General features: G+C 37.9%; 1 protein-coding gene across 1 annotated transcript; it reads left to right on the forward strand.

Annotated features, from left to right (window-relative positions):
• The first annotated feature begins 7,150 nt into the window (after positions 1-7,150).
• On the forward strand, positions 7,151-16,430 carry ARGLU1 (arginine and glutamate rich 1). Its single transcript, XM_057373733.1, has 4 exons — positions 7,151-7,761; positions 11,704-11,929; positions 14,272-14,355; positions 15,586-16,430. Exons 1-4 carry the CDS (start codon positions 7,406-7,408, stop codon positions 15,748-15,750), a joined length of 831 nt encoding a protein of 276 aa, XP_057229716.1. The 5' UTR covers positions 7,151-7,405; the 3' UTR covers positions 15,751-16,430.
• Positions 16,431-17,005: the final 575 nt, after the last annotated feature.

The raw sequence follows: 17,005 nt of genomic DNA on the forward strand, positions 1-17,005 counted from the left end.
CAAAAATAACCCAGTTCACCCAATTTGAGACTACTCCACATGTAATCAAATTGATGTTTGAGAGATTTGCTTCAACAACAAAAACAAAGGTTTTTATTCTRGCTGAAATGTTATTGTAGATTTATTCATTGTTTCATCTATACAAACATGTTCTACCACTCTTATTCAAACAGTGCCTGCCCTTAAAAAGTGGTGTTTAACATAGTATTTCTTCAAATATTTTAACATTTTATGGGCAACTTTTTCTTCTTTCCTTAGTTGTTTCCCCATCTCCAAAAACAGGACACAAAGCAAAATACAGAGACCATCCAAAGGCAAATATACCACCACACCACACATTGCAATGATTTAAACAATAGAAGCATATGTTTCATCCACTGAAAASTTGGTAATAATGCAGGTAAGAGATAAAGAACAAAGATTGGTGCTTTCCATTCCACATTTACTTTGTTTCCCACGTTTCCGAGATTRTATCCCAAGAATTCTTAAAGCCATAATTAGCATCTCTGATAGAAACCTGAAAACAACTTTACCAAACTTGTATGCCAACACAAAACACTGTCAAATACCAGAAACCACATACATCTCTGGATTAGTCCATCTAGGCAGTAGATATTCTATGAATTTAGAAGCTGGCTCTGTTCTAACACAGCGTCATCTTAGACCCAAATGAACCAAACCCGCTGAGAAATCAGTGCCCAGCTGGGCTGAGGGCTGATGAAACACTGTGCAGAGACACTACAGTGTGTAGCTGCGTGCAGCAGGACACAACACCATGTAAGCAGTGGGTTGGATGCTACACACACTGAGGGTGCCCAGTGTCCAGAGCTTTGTGATTCAAAACAGCCCCATTCTAGTACTGCTGAGGTCACAGTTATGATCACAGCTCTGTGGCAGATCATTAGCTGGGACAAGTCAGCCAGAAGTGAAAATACTCATGAAAATACTATTCAGTTTGACCTGTAGAATTGCTATCATTGAAGTTTAAAAAATATTAAATAATCTGCAGACAAGTACTACCAATATAATTTAGGAATAAAAGACAGAGGGAACAATAATAGAGGAAAATAACATGTGCCACAATATTTTTGGTCTTCCAAAAAGAGTGAAGAACACTCAAATGCAAACTCCCAGAAGAATGGATTTCCAAATGTCTATTTCCTCCTTAGCATGTTATTACTCTTCAGCTCATTAGGAAAGATACCTACAAGCACAGGCTCTCAGCTTTTGCCATTCCATTGAGATTTTTCTCAAAAAGTTTAAAAAGTAAAACTTCTGTTAAAACAAAACTGTAAAATAAAATTGCATTGTGCTCAAAAGCTTTGTTTCTTCAACCTTTAACCTAACAAGTCAGGGAAATTAATTAATAAATCAACTTGCAAAACAAAGCACTACTTTTGTGAATACAGAGGAGGCAGAATCTGGCTCCCAGAAGACTTCCTGCTAAACTGGCTTGCCCATGTCTTGTATTTTTTAACTAAACATAACTGCTATTTTCTGCCCACTTGAATATGTACAAGTTCTAAGTTCATCAGTTTGCATAGTGATTAGAAAAAGAAGGGAAAAAGATTTCATCTGAGCTTTTTTTGATAAAAATTTAACAGAATAGCTGTGAACATTAAAAAATGCTTCAGGGTCAATTCCCATTAATTGTGGGAGCATTGATTTAGTTTTTAAGCATAGGTAGGATGCTTTTCCCATACCTGCAACCCTATTTTTATCATAAACAAGTTGCTTCTTGACTACTTAGAAAAAAAAAAAAAAAAAAAGAAAGACTCAGAGTCATTTTCATACAGAAAAAGTGGTAGTACTAGAGATATTAGTGTGTTTAAAGAAATAAGGGAGGGGGGGAATGGGAAAAATCATGGTTACAGATAAAACATGCAAAACATTCTGCATATAAAATTTCCACAGCCAGTTAATCCAAATACTTTTTTTTTCAAAATTAAACATTATTTAGGAACCCACCAAATACACATGCTAACTAGGAGTCACCAAGCCAAGAGGAAATGCTGTACAAGGAGGTGTGGCTGTCGCYCTGTTAAAGTCGAAGTGTCTGAGTCAGCACCACAAAGGTGGCATCTTCATCTATTCAGGAGCCAAAAACTGGGAGTCCTCTCCTCAGGGCAGTACCTACAGCAGCCTTTGAAGAACAGAACATGGCTCACTCCTTTTGAAATGCAGCTGCCGTGGGAGGGGAAATGTTATACAACACCCAAGCAGTTACAGCACCTGCCAAATTTTGTGCTCCAGCTCTCAGGATTAGCCCTCTTTTCTCATGATTATGTAACAAAATTCAAAACTAGTCTGTTGAATAGGCTTAAATCCAGAGCAGCTTGCTCCCCTGCTTCCAGAGTACCACTGACACTAGGTTACAACATGTTACCTCCCGCCTCTRAACATTCATTTTCTGTTTTGTGAAATCTATGAGGACACAGAGGGGAACTTTGCCCCTAGCACACTTCTCACCTTCCTCCAGCCTAGACATTGGCCTGGTGATTAACATAGGATCATGGGAAGGACGAGACATTGATATGAATAAGGACACACCTGAATCCCATTTTCCTGCTTGTCCAACTGGTCTAACCACAATGTTAACCACTGAATCATCAGCAACCTGTTTTTGAATAACAGTGTTCCTTGCTACTCAGGTTTGTTTTGTTTGTGGCTTTTTTGTTTTGTTTTTTTTGCATTTTTTAAGGCATTATCCCAATATTCACATTGGATCAGTCCCCCATGAGGCTTAGATGACACCTCAACTAATTTCTGATTGGCCTAAATTCCTACATACCAACACTACACTTGCTATGAAGTCCTTCAGATAAATGAGAATATGCCTACAGAGTTACAGTAGCTCTGTGATTATGCAGCTGCTCAGGAAGGTTGGTTGGACACTTATTACTGCTTCTTCGATGAACCAAATCACAGGACCATATATAAATACTTATGTATGATCACATMGTCTCAATCATGTTGAAAAAAAAGACTGAGAAAAAGGAACATTACTATGAATCACTATGCCTTGCAGATCAGTTTCTCATATTCACCACTTCTAATAGCATTCAAGAGCTTTTGTTTAGAACCTAAATAGACTAGGCATGGTGAACAAAGCATACAAAGGAACATTCCTTTCTCTTCTTCCATGCAAATTAAAAAAAGTAGTCCAAACGTTAAAAAAAAACAGTTAGTGGGTTTACATAAAACAAAAATCATAAAATGTTCTCTGACATTGATAATTAAAGTAATTTCCCACATTGATAGTAATTTGGCAATTTTATTMATTTTCTAAAACTAAATCCACATGGGAAAGAAAACAGATATTGTTTTAAATTAATTTGATTATCATATATCCACAGATTAGTTCTGATTACTCAAGCTGTGCCTTTTTGCATATCCAAATTACAAAACACTTTCAACAGCATTCTGTACAGTATTGCTCATTTCCAAGGACATGATTATTATCTGAACATATGGAAAAGAGGAAAATAGTTATTTTACCTAATAACTATACTTATGTATACAATCTACTCAGCTTTTCTTTATAGATACAATGTGAAAATCCSTTCCATTTATTTAATTTCTCATTTTACAGCTTTTCCTCTACATTCTTTCAATTAAAGTGCTTTTCCCCTTTTTAACAGTCCTTTGTGAAGCAGCAGTTTTAGTGTSTTACTCTCTCAAGTTTTAGGAAGGATATTTCTCTTTCTGCCAACTGTTCCATGCTCCTGCCATGCCTTCCTCACAGCTGTTCTGCCAGTCTCAGGGGTGCTTCATCTCCCCACCTCTGCAGCTTAGCAGATCAGAACTCCACAGAGCTGCTCAAAGAGAAACTAAGCACATGACAGAAACCGCATAAGCACAAAAAGCAACTCCAGCATTAGGTATTAAAAAAATCATTTAAAAGTGACTACAACTTCTACTCCTGTACAGCTTCTGTGATCTACATGACATGTATCCCAGCGCTGACTCATACTTAGAGTAAAAAAAAAAATGAACCTGAAAACCCCCCACCTGTATTCATAGTTTCTGACCTTGTAATAAACTCTGGCTGAAACAGCTACTTTGAAAGAAGCAATACACATTTAAACCACTTTTTTTCCCTTAGCTCTTCTGTGCTACTTCTGCCCTCTTACTATTGTGAGGCAGACTACAGCAGATGACAGCAAATTACATACCAAACACCTTATCCTATTGTGCTCATGCTCTCTTTTCCTTCTTGCCCTCCAGAGTTCTTCTATTTTAGACCTATTGCAAAGATTTCACATCCAGCTGTGCTACACTAGCACAACCCAAAATAATCCACCTTTAATCTCCCAAGATCCCTCTTGACCCAGCTAATGACAGAAGTGGTGGTGTAAGMGACAGCAGGTACAATCTGGAGATTATAAGAACACAGTATCTCCATGGAGCTACCCCCAAATAACTATGGGTTGTGAGATTTCATGTGATGACAGTAGCCAAGGTAAAGAAGGGTGAGGTGCTTTAATTACACTATTTGGCTGTCAAATAAGGTATTTTCCAACTCTAAGGTAACTGCTTTAAGTAGCAAATTATGCATTTAATATACTGAGATATATTAAAATGGAAAAAAAAAATGCAAAAACACAAGAGTGCATGGAAATTCAGTAYGGCTTGCAAACTGGGAATAAAACATGTACTTACATGGGACTTAAAACTCAAAAATTCTAATATAATYTAATAAAAACATTTTGCATGAATTTAATCAAATATTGAAAATTTTGAAAGGAAACTGACATGRGATATTACCATCTTCCTTTTTAATTAACTAAAACCAAGAAATTAAAGTATGTAATTAAACAAAGTTTTTTAATTTAGCATTTACTCAAAAAGTTCCTTTTGGTACTCTGTCAATCCATATCAATTGTAATTATATCCAGGTGGGAAAAAACCCTAAATATTAATATTTTACTATTAAGCTGGAAAATATAAGGGGATAGAATTAACAAAAAAACAAACAAACAAACAAACAAACAAACAACTGCCAAGCTTCAAATTAAAAAGAAATCATAGATAGAAATGTTCTTTGACTAATTTTTCATCTGTTAGGAACATATTTTTTAAGAGGAAAAAGAGCCTTTTCCAGAAGTACTACAATTTAGTCCTCATAAATAAATAGACTAATGACCTTAAGCTATTACAGGCATTAAAAAACTTGTGTTCTTATTAATTTGGAAATGTTAGGAAAATGAGATGGAACAAYACAATAATGGATTGGGGAAAATTATTTCATTATTCTGTATAATTCCTTAATTCTACACAACCTATCATAATTAATTGTTCTCACAAAATATTGCATATTACATTTTATAGCTCTGATGAGTCAATAATACGAAATGGGAATAAAATTCTGACGATGAAATTGGCATTTCTTCAGACAACTAAGGCTGTCTAAAACAGTAATAAATACAGGTCTAGGTTATMGTGACTTACCAAGGAGAAAACTCAGTTTATGATAAATATTTTAAAARCTCATTTATAGTTATAACTGGCTGTAAAATAATTAATTCTGCCCCTCCCTTCCCACTGGATTTCAGGACAAGTTTGGTACATCTACTATGATATGCAGTACTAAAAAAAATTATGATTTTTTTTTTTTTTTTATACAGAACCTGATGCACCATATGAATTTAAAAGCTCCAGTAGACAATTGTAGCCAAGTTGCTGCAAGAAAGATGCCAGCTAGGAACTTCCCTACCGAGTCAGGGGCTAAAAGGTCTGATTACCAACTTCCTCAAGTTACCTGTTGCATGAGCTTCCCCAGGGCTAGGGACAAACATGTCCTGGGCCTGTGCTTCTCGAATTCCTGCCGTGCAGGTTTCACCATGCTGTTACGTGCAGAGTGACCTGTCAGAAAGATGCTTCCATTTAATTTATTTTTGGTACTAAACAGACTAAGACTGAATTTCAAAATAAGAAAGCATTCCTTCATGAAAAATAAGGCAACTCAATCAAATTATTTAGAAGAAAATACCTTTAAGTGAGATTGGATTTTGTCTAGTGACTAAAGGAATGTTTTGCAAGCTTAATAAAAGTACTTAGAAAAAATGCAGACCTATTAAAAAAAACAAACAAACAAACCCCCACAAGTAGTGAAACATGCCAAGAAGCTAAAATTTCTGCTCAAAATAAAGAATGAGGTTAATTATCGATAGATAGTACCAGTTTACTGAAATAAAGAGATACATCATTTCCAGATTTTGTCAGAGCAGAAATAGCTAACAATTACATGGCAAAAATGGGATAAAAACATCCTACACAGATACCTACAGAACCACTGAGTTCATACTCTCTGCCTGACCTGGGTACCACAGAGTTCATACTCTCCTTTGCCTACACCTGTTGCCAACAATGGACAATAATGTCTTCAGGTAAATATATTTTTAACAMGAACAGCCCTTCACTGTGCCACACTGGAGACAAGCTACACCCCTAGGTCCCTGAGCATCTCATCGGCTGGATTGACTCTGAAACCAGGACTGACACCCCCTCAGCTGGGTCGATCCTTCAACTAGGACTGATCTTTCTTTCCTCTTTGATTCCTTAATTCATYTTTCTCCCTTTAATTCCTTTCTTCTCTTTCACCCTGGCCCTTTATCCAAAGCCCACTGCCGTGTGCTTACACAGTAGGTGAGGTATACAGTTGCTCATTATRCATACTGAATTCTTTGCTATGTGTGTAATTCACTGATACAACTTTCTGGTCCTTTGCGACCCTCTGACTTCCGTCGTTCCTTTCGACGAATGAGCATTTACGAATCTCAGGTGATTCTTCCCCTTTATGGTTGAGCCTTCAGTGGTGCAACAGGACTCAAAAACTTTCAGAATTTAGTGGGGGCTTTAATTGTTTTTCGCAACTTCCGTCATCTGCAATGTTAATGTCCTCTGCTCTCCGTATCAAAACAACATAAAAAGAAAAAACAACAACCTTTAAGAGAACTTTCAGTTAAAGAAAACACAGCAACTCTTCCGGAGAGCACCACTCGGCAGGCGCGCCCGCCACCCCTACTGCCCGCCAGGGGCCCGCTCCCAGGGCCGCTCGCCATTGGCTGCCGAATATTRCCGAGGGCGCTCGTGCTTCTCCGGCTGAGGCGCCGAGGCACGGGGAGGGGAGCGAACGGCTGGAGCCCGGCGCGGTGCATTGTGGGGCGGGAGAGGAGAGTCACTGCTCAGCCAGGGCCGCCATCTTGGCTGCGTCCGGACTCGCTCCCGCTCCCGGGGCCTGTTCCTTCTCCCCGCAGCGCAAAGCGGTGGAAAGGGAGAAGACGAAAGGCCCGCCCGGGCGTTGCTGATGCGCGCAGAGCCTCCTCGCACCTCTCYCGGGCGCCGCTAGCAGAGGGGGCGGGGGTGGTCGAGCGGCTGCCGGCGCGGCCTCTCCTCTGCCGGGATGGGTCGGTCCCGCAGCCGGAGCTCGTCCCGCTCCAAGCACACCAAGAGCTCCAAGCACAACAAGAAGAACCGGAGCCGATCGCGGTCGCGCTCCCGAGAAAAGGAGCGGGCACGGAAGCGCTCCAAGTCCCGGGAGAGCAAGCGGAACCGGCGCCGGGAGTCCCGCTCCCGCTCGCGCTCTAACACGGCCCCCTCCTCCCGGCGCGACCGGGACCGGGACCGCGACCGCGCCTCCTCCCCTCCCGACCGCATCGACATCTTCGGGCGCACGGTGAGCAAGCGCAGCAGCCTGGACGAGAAGCAGAAGCGGGAGGAGGAGGAGAAAAAAGCGGAGTTCGAGCGGCAGCGGAAAATGTGAGCGCCGGGCCTRTGCTGGGAACGAGGGGGCGGTGAGGGATGGGGGAGGAAGGGAGGTGCTCTGTGCCTTGATGCCTCTCTCTCGGAGCCTTCTYCCTGCAGGCTTGGGCCGCCTGCGTCGGGATACAGGCGCTTAGGCCCTCGCTGAGGCCTAACCAATGCCTGTTTTCCCGCCATCCGCCCCTTTCTCAAARGCCGGTTCCCTCAGGTGCGCTAGGAGCCGCCCACTCGCAGTGCGAGCCCCCCTCACGCCTCCTCCCTCTCGGCGGCTCTGCCCGCTTCCCATCCGCCGCTGCTGGTCTCTCCCTCCTGCGCCGCTCCTAAACTTCCCTCTGCGGCGGAGGCCTCGGCGCCCCTGAGGCTTTGTGCTGCACTGCCACACGCCCGCCCCTCCCCTCCGTGGCGTGGAGCTTGTTACGCCTCGAACGGAGGCATCTGGAGTTGCTCSACTGAGGGTTTCAAGAAACAGTGTGCAGCTATACTTAACAGTTGGGATTACTTTCTTGTCAAATGGGACAGCGAGATCCGGTGACTTGTTTCATTTGAAACCTTGCCCTTTTTTCAGTTTGTGTTATGGGAAGTCTGGTTATTTATTAAGTTTGCAGATATGAGTACTATTTCAATAGACGATGGGGGTGCATTAATATGTTTAGGAACATATAAAGTTATAAAACAGACCTTTATGCAGCAGAGAGAAGAATGGTTTGAACAGTTGTGATCAGGTGATTCTTTTTCTTTGAACACTAGCTCATTGGACCACTTAATCCAGAATAGCACTTGTTTACACAAGTGAAGCCAAGTAGTCCTACTAGTTCTCAGGTGAAGCTTTACTTCAGCCATATCGTTCTCAGGAAATACTACTTGTCATTGTCAGACTTGGTGACCCCAAGCTGTCACTTTCATTATTGTTTGAAGATAATCACCTTTGTTGACTTCAGAGTTTTGACAAGGGATATGGTCAAAAACTTGCACAGTAACACAAACACACATGAAAATTGACGTATTTTGACATASTGATCCTAGCTTTGTGGTTTAGGATTTTATTCAGTACCTAAATTAAGAAAAATACTCTGTGCATGTCTACAATGAAGAACTGGAATGTGCTTAACAATTTGAGAATAGAATGAATAGTTTATTCTAGTACTTAGGAGCTGGTTTAGTTCATGTGTAAGTAAATTTTCTATGTAAGTTAGCTTGGAAATTTTAAAAAGATCATGAAGTCTATATAGAAGGAATATGACATTTGAGCGGTACTTGCTATGGAATACCAGACAGTWGGGGAAGAAATATTGGAAAATATTCGGGTATTTTGATACTCCTACAATAAACTTTTAAGTTTTAAAAGAAAAAGCAACAAACCTTAGTAGAGTAGAAAAAGTATGGCATTTTAGTAAGTCATCTGTCAATTGTGTATTATATATGTTAGTATAGATTCATGTTAGAGAAGGAAAGAAGTACTTCCTTTCTGACTGAATAAATTAGTGGACAGTTCATAGATTAGAAGTGACATTCTTATGTCTTGTTCAAATCTCAATACGCAGTCTAACTTCAGCCCTTTCCTATAATGCTCTTTTCTTGCCTTGCAACTATAACTTTTTTCCCCTCAGAAATTTGGTAAAATGTAAGTGGTTTGTTTCCTGCAAATTTCATAAAATTYGTCTTTAAGAAGTAAATGGATCGTAGTAAAAGTAGTTTTTTACATTAGTGACTTACCTGTTGCTCTAAAATCATAACTCAGTAAGCCAAGATGACAAAATGATAAAATACTATAAGTTTATGTGATTAAAAAAAAAAAAGTTGGTATACTACAGAATAAATCACTGAGATTTATATCTGTGTTTATAATTTTATTTTCTTGATAAGGTCTATTCACTSTAATACTACCATGGCCGATAAGTCTAAAAATGCATTTGATTGGTTTAATTAAATTTGAGTGAAATTTGTTGGAGTGAAAAGAATGAAACGTTTGCAGGCACAGTKCTTAATTTGAGTGCACCATAAATTGCTGATAATATTTGAAAATMTATTTCAGACATGAATGTCATGCTACTTTTGTATCTGTGCACTATCTTTATTCCAAAAAGATAAAAAAGCTAACTTTTTTTTTAGATTTCCTGATGTTAGACATAAAGCTATGATAGTTTAATTAAACATGTGAATATGAACTTTATGACAATTTATTTCTCTAGAACAGCCTCTTAAGTATGCAAAGTTGTATAGGTACAGGATGGTGAGAGTACTAGCTGCTGAATAAATACTTGTAAGAGAAAAAGAAAACCTTTTAAAATAAAATTATACGTAGTATATAAAGGATGCTTAAATATTTGTCCAAAAAGGATTGTAGCTTGGCAGAGATATACTAAAAAAATGAGGTTGATGCATTTTTCTGGAAGTGGTGTAGGTTTTTTGTTTGCCTTATGTTGTTTTGGGGTTTTTTTCCCAGAAAAGATATTTTGTGTCCGTTTTGGAAAAGTGGATACTKGCTTAATGTGCCCCCAGCTAAGTTTGCTGTCTCTTGAGCATCATAAGATTAAAATTGGTCTTCTCTTGCCAAATGATTGAGTTGAGGGTTCCAAAACTTTCTACTGAAGGAGATCCACTTAGTTCAGTACACTTTTGAAAAGATGACACATGAGCAGGGGAAGTTGGGAGCCTTCGTATTTCCCATGTTTATCTAGATAAGTAATCCATACTTAATCATCTCCTATTGCATATTTGCAAATTGTACCTTGGGTCATCTACAAATTGGTTAATTATGTAACTTTTTTAAAGTAGTTTTTCAGACAAGATGGATTAGGAAAGATTTTCCAAATGAGATAGGAAAATGCAAACATTCTGAAAATGACAGAATATTAAGACATTACAACAGTAGCTGTTRTTCTAAGTCCTGGATTTGTGCTGCTGACAGGCCAGAAGATAAGTTTCCTGAGATTTTTCTGGCCTTCACAGAATATTTAAAATAAAAGTTCTATGTCAAGCTTAAAACCAAGAGCCTTCTCCCCAGAGCCCATAATAATTCCAAAGGAATAGTACTACATGAAATGTAACTACAGAGTATTCACTGTTGTTCATCCTTGGGTATCTAACWGCCATGCTGTACTAATGATTACTACCTGGATTTTTTTCTGTATTTGGTAATTAATTTGCAAATTTACCTAGTATTTTTGTATCCTTTTTAATAAAAAGTTAAAAGAGGCTCAGTGATAATACTGCTGCTAAACTAAAAATTCAGAACATGGAAACCTGCAATTTGCAAGGATTTATTTAGTATTGATATAATTTATTTTGGATTGTTATGGTAGAAACAGAGTGCTGCAATAAAAAAGGTCGAGCTGAAGTACTTGAAATTTGTTAAGGTAAATGATTAGATAACAAGATCACAGGTATAACACCTAGAATTCTAGCTAAAATATTGAAGTCACAAATTTTATTCCTTCAGTCTTCTATATTGAGATACTAAAGATTAGTTTGATGCCTCTGAGGTGGTGGCTTTAAGGCAAATTTTTATAGGATAATATTGCTATATGTGGCCTAAAATTGAGACCATTTAAACTCCTGAAGGGTGAAGGATGGTCAAAGTTGGGTGGGGTTTGGATTTTTTGGAGGAGGCAGGCATGGTGTTGTGGTTGTTTTGTTTTGGGTTGGGTTTTTTTTTCTTTTTTTTCCCCCAGTTGTGATCAAGAAGTAGTATGATAGGTTGTCTTCCATTTAGTCTATTAGTATATAGATGTTAGATGCTAAATGAATGGATTCCCTGTGATAGGAGCACTAATTGCCTGAATATTCACTTTCTTCAAATGTACGGCAAAATATTCTTTAAATATATAATCTATGTGTATAGGTTAAACAGTAGCATGGCYGATGCCGTGTACTGAAGGAGTTTGTTTCAGTGTGAACATTATTGATTAAAAATGTAATTCTTATGTTTGCATTTTGTAGTCGTCAACAAGAAATCGAAGAGAAACTCATAGAGGAAGAAACTGCTCGAAGAGTGGAAGAACTTGTAGCTAAACGTGTAGAAGAAGAGTTGGAGAAAAGAAAGGATGAGATTGAGCGAGAGGTTCTCCGCAGGGTGGAGGAGGCTAAGCGCATCATGGAAAAACAGTTGCTCGAAGAACTCGAGCGACAGCGACAAGCTGAACTTGCAGCACAAAAAGCCAGAGAGGTAACGCTCGGTCGTTTGGAAAGTAGAGACAGTCCATGGCAAAACTTTCAGTGTCGGTTTGTGCCTCCTGTTCGGTTCAGAAAGAGATGGAATACAGCAAATCTAATTCCCTTCTCATATAAACTTGCATTGCTGCGAAACTTAATTTCTAGCCTATTCTGAGGAGCTCACTGATATTTAAACAGTTACTCTCCTAAAACCTGAACAAGGATACTTGATTTTTAATGGAACTGACCTACATATTTCAGAATTGTTTGAAACTTTTGCCATGGCTGCAGGATTTATCAGCAGTCCTTTCATTTTGGGGAAGGGTATTGAAAAATCTGTAATTATGTATCCTTCATTTGTTTCATTTTGTTTACCTAGACTGTAAGAGGCTTTTGCCTTCAGCCAGGCAAAAAGCAGGGTCCAGCAGTGAGCTGCATTACCTGTCTTTAACAAATAGGTTTCTTATTCTTCATTTAAAATGAACATTTTCCTTGAGCATACATTGGACTAATTCTGGGACTTCAAGCATAAGCCCATCCACGTCTTCACGAAGGATTTCTGTCCAAATCATTATATCCATTTTTAATAACTACTAACAACTCCTTTTTTTCTCCCTAGAAGTTATAAAAGAGCAGGTTGCCCTTGTCTGAAGTCAAGCTGAACGTGTGACTTGGGTTTTTGGGGCTTTTTTGTTGTTTTGTTTTGTTTTTTAATCAGCAGCTGGAGCAGAAGCTGAAAATGTCTTTCTGTGAGACAGTAATTTGCTACTAAAGGCTTTGATGCCTGCCTGCACCAATCATTCCAGGATCCAGAAATTTCAAGACAAACTTCGAACTGTAGAGGAAATTTGTGCTACATAGTCATAAGTGTCAAATGCTTTTTTCACTCTGTACGTCCTACACAGTTTATTTTAAATTAATATTTTGATTGGCTTATGGAAGGAGAGACAGTAGCAATGCAGTTTTCCTCTTCATAGTAGATGTGACATGTCAGTCACATAGTATCAAATTAAGTGGAAACAAATGGAATGCTGAGTTACAATCAATATTAAAAACAATAAATTATACTTTTTTGCCAATTCAGACTTTAATGTCAAAGAGTTTAAGCTGGACTTACATGTTCATAGTCAGCAAATTCTTCATATATAGAGGTTTTCATTTGATCAGATGGATGACTTGTTTTTAAAAAAAAAGTAGTTTTGGTATCATCATCGTCATGTGGAGAAGGCCTACCAGTTCCTTGTAATGCAGAATAAACCTCCATGCCTGGAGTGAAGTGTGCTAGCTAGTAGCTGGTTACTAGTCATAGTAAGAAGTTTTCATATGCTTGCTTTGTTCATATTAACTTTTTTTTCTTACACAGACACAAACCTCTGGCTAACTTTAAATCCTCCAAATATAAAAATAATTTGGATATATATTATGTGAGCTGAAACACCACCTCAAAAATTTTCACGCAGTCTTCATATTTGAGTTGCATAACAGAGTTCCATAAAATTCACCAAGAAAACAACAATTGCAAGGCTTTATTTCCTGATCTTGCCTTCCCTGGACTCCTGAATTCCAAGTTCATACTGCAGACAGTTTCAGCTGTCTTAAAATTGTCAAAATACTGAATGTTAAGTCCATYCTCCCCATGAAAGAAGCCCATAGCTCCATGAAGTATGGATTACCATTTGTATTTTTCACTAACAGTAAATGTATTTTTCTTATTAATTGTTTGCCTTAGGAATGATTTACATATTTTTGTTCCTTCTTACCATAAACATCTGCATTCCTCAGCTCAGCCTTCCTTGTATGTTGTTTCTTTATAAATGGTTGAGCTGCTGATGCAGGTATTGCCAAGCTAACAGTACAAATCATTTTAAAGAGGAAGCTGGCGCGTATGGCAGCCGAGGAGCACACTCTGCAGGACACTGGACAAGACAGTAAATATTCAACTTTTAATGCTGATTAAAGGAGTATAGGTAAAGAATACGTAGGTATACTTAATTGGTGAGACAAACTATTCACTTTATTTATATTTTCTATATTACTTTTTAATTTGGTAAATACTATCCAGTTTTTGTAGTTGTCCTTGTTGATTTGTGTGATGTTAAAATTCTAGTAATAAATTGTCAGGATTCTGTGATTAGGGAGGGTTTAGTTGGTTGCTGTTTGGACTGGGCGGGATGATTTAAATTGAGTACTAGAAACCAGTTTTAGTGACTGCACAGTTTACCGTTGTGAGGCAAAATAGGTGGCTGTAAAGCTGCCACTTTAAGTCAGTTCACRAAAGAATTCTGAGAAAGATTAGTGAACATGCAGAAATGAATATTTTACTTTACTAACATCTTGCCCTGTCCTCCCCTTTAGGAAGAAGAGCGTGCAAAGCGTGAGGAACTAGAGCGAATACTGGAAGAGAATAATCGAAAAATTGCAGAAGCACAAGCTAAACTGGTATGTGAAGGTGTAGCTAACTGTTCTGTAGGGAAGTACAGGTGTCTCTGCCAGATTTGCAACACAACTAAAATAAACAAGTCCACCCTTTCTAGARTTTAGCTTGTGTATTGCTGGTTGCATCAGTAACATTGCTCTCCTTCCCCTGAGCATAAAAGACCAGATCCTTAGCAGTAACACTAGGCTGGTAAAATAGCTCGGATGCAGGTAATTTAGAGGGGAAGTGGYTGCTTTCAGAATTAAAAAAACATTTTAACTATATCTCATGGGGAGTGTTGAAGTAAGTTTGCAAATACGTTCAGCTTTGTGTGACTAATTCTGTTTGGTTGAGCAGGACAAGTACAAACTAGATYTGATTCTAGTACAATGTTGATGTAGAAGTGCTGAAAGGGACTTTCAGCATAAGCTTAAGATGTGTAAGTTAGAAAAGTCTAACTTACGTTGGTCATCAAGCCCATTTAATCAGGTGCTTGCCACATGAAAACATTCAATATGATTTAGCTGATTGTAATCAATTGATGATAAGGCAAACTAAGTTGCTTCTAAATGCTGATTGAACTGTCAGTTTCAATTGCCCAAGTAATTACACGTCTTTCATATAAAAATGAAGCTTCTTAAATCTTTTTCCTTGAACTACATCTACTTCAGATCTGTTTYACCTTTTTCTCAACCTCTTATGGTAGTAACAGGACAAAAGGAAAATTTCAAGTRTTAGCTGATGTAATGTACTRAATAAGCACCTTTAGAAGACTACTRGGAGAGCTGTGAGAACCATAGGTCAGTGTAAGAATTGACTAGTTGCAAACCAAGGGAAGATGGTTTTGGATTAGGAGGGATTTTTAGATGGGTTGTGGAACAGGGAGACCTGCCTGAAGGTATGTTACTTCATTATGTTGTGCCTCCAGCTTACACATGACCAGTGTTGGGACAGCTTCTGTATGTATCTGCTGTCTTAATTAATTAAAATGTGTTTGCAAAGCAGTGCTGAAAAATGGCATGTAAGTACTCCAGATTTCAGTACATTAGTTGTAGAAAGTTCTTAGTGTTACTTCTAAATTCAATTCAAATAACCATTTTATAGTTTCACTGAAACCAACTGCCATCTAGCTCAAGTAGAGCTGCTTTCATACCTATGCAGGATTGGACCTGTTTGGAAGTTAATATGGACTTGCAAATTGCTTTTATGACTACAAAATACGCTGGCCTAAATTTTACTGTTTTCCTATGTAGGCTGAAGAACAATTGAAAATTGTTGAAGAACAAAGAAAGATTCATGAGGAGAGGATGAAACTAGAACAAGAGAGACAGCGTCAGCAAAAGGAAGAGCAAAAAATTATCCTGGGCAAAGGAAAGTCTAGGCCAAAACTGTCCTTCTCCCTAAAAAGCCAGGATTAAATTTCAACTCTGAACTCTTACAAAAAAAAAAAAAAAAAAGGAAAACAAACAAAAACTTTGTATGGTAGCTTCATGTTGAAGTGTTTTTTGTTTTCTTTTTTCTCTCAATTTTTTTTTGTCTTTTTTGAAAGTTGGAAAGTTAGCTTGTTCTAATAGGGGCTGTGCTCTGCAATTCTTTTTTTTTTTTAATAAACTTCCATTAAGTTAAACCCTTATCAGATCATCATTGCCTTTTAGAGGGTAATTGTTTTCATCAATTTTGTTTCTGTATTGGTGGTCTGAAGAAACTCATGTCACTTTATGAACTGTTGATGATCTGATAAGGTTTTACTGACCTACTCATCAGAGTTTGACTCTGATAATTGACAGAACTTTATACTGGGTATTGCTGACTTTTAATGTTTTTATTTTAAAGTCAGTAAATACAGGAGTAAATTGCCATAGTATTACTGGACCTCTGTGGTTTATTGTTAAATCAGTGTCCTATGATACTGTCCCATTGTTGCTCTTGATGTTCCTGATACAGGTAAGGAAATAGTTTGTCATTTCTGCTATGATTAAATAGAGAGTTCAGTATTGTCTCTGTTAGATTTGTTTTTGTTACATTGACAGCATTCAACCAGCGTTCCCCATTGTGTAAATAAACCAATTTGCTGAATAAAGTGAAAGTCTTAAATTCATATGTTTAAGTAAATTTTTTTAGTACACTTCTATAAACAGCTATAAGTGACCATTCACATTATTAAATTCAAGACTATAGTGATATTTTTTTAAATATTGCTTTAAACTATTGTGGCTTCTACTTATAATGCAAAATTACACACAGTAAAAAGTCCCTGCAGTTGTGAATGTTATTGATGGCTGCTGCTGTTTTTATGAATGTTGGTTTTTATTCTGACAGAGACTTATTTCAGCTACAGTATCATGTTTAAATTAACTRTTTGGCTTACTGCACCCAGACCAATACTTCCGATATCTAAAGCCTTTCTGTTCACCTCATAATATAATATATTGTATAAGTTAAGGTCATTACCATATAATGAATCTGATGGATCCTAAAGGATTTAAAAATGGAAGTTTTTTTCTCCCAAAGGACTGGACTGGCTAGTATATTTGAACTGAAAACAGAAAATGAGATTCTGTCTAAATACATTGTTTTAGAAATAGAAACAAAATAGAAAGCAGCTGTTATACAGATCTTGAATATTATCCATTTATATATACAGGTTTTGTTTTGAAAAATGAAACTACAGAT

This window comes from Malurus melanocephalus, unplaced genomic scaffold (assembly GCF_030028575.1).
Source record: "Malurus melanocephalus ecotype Western Australia unplaced genomic scaffold, MMel_1.1 scaffold_206, whole genome shotgun sequence".
NCBI lineage: Eukaryota > Metazoa > Chordata > Aves > Passeriformes > Maluridae > Malurus > Malurus melanocephalus.

What these genes read in the sequence shown, in the direction of transcription:
- ARGLU1 (XM_057373733.1), top strand. Translation starts at nt 7,406, where the DNA reads ATGGGTCGGTCCCGCAGCCGGAGCTCGTCCCGCTCCAAGCACACCAAG. An exon ending in TTCGAGCGGCAGCGGAAAAT is followed by an intron (nt 7,762 to 11,703) that starts GTGAGCGCCGGG and finishes TGCATTTTGTAG; the next exon opens with TCGTCAACAAGAAATCGAAG. An exon ending in CAGCACAAAAAGCCAGAGAG is followed by an intron (nt 11,930 to 14,271) that starts GTAACGCTCGGT and finishes CCTCCCCTTTAG; the next exon opens with GAAGAAGAGCGTGCAAAGCG.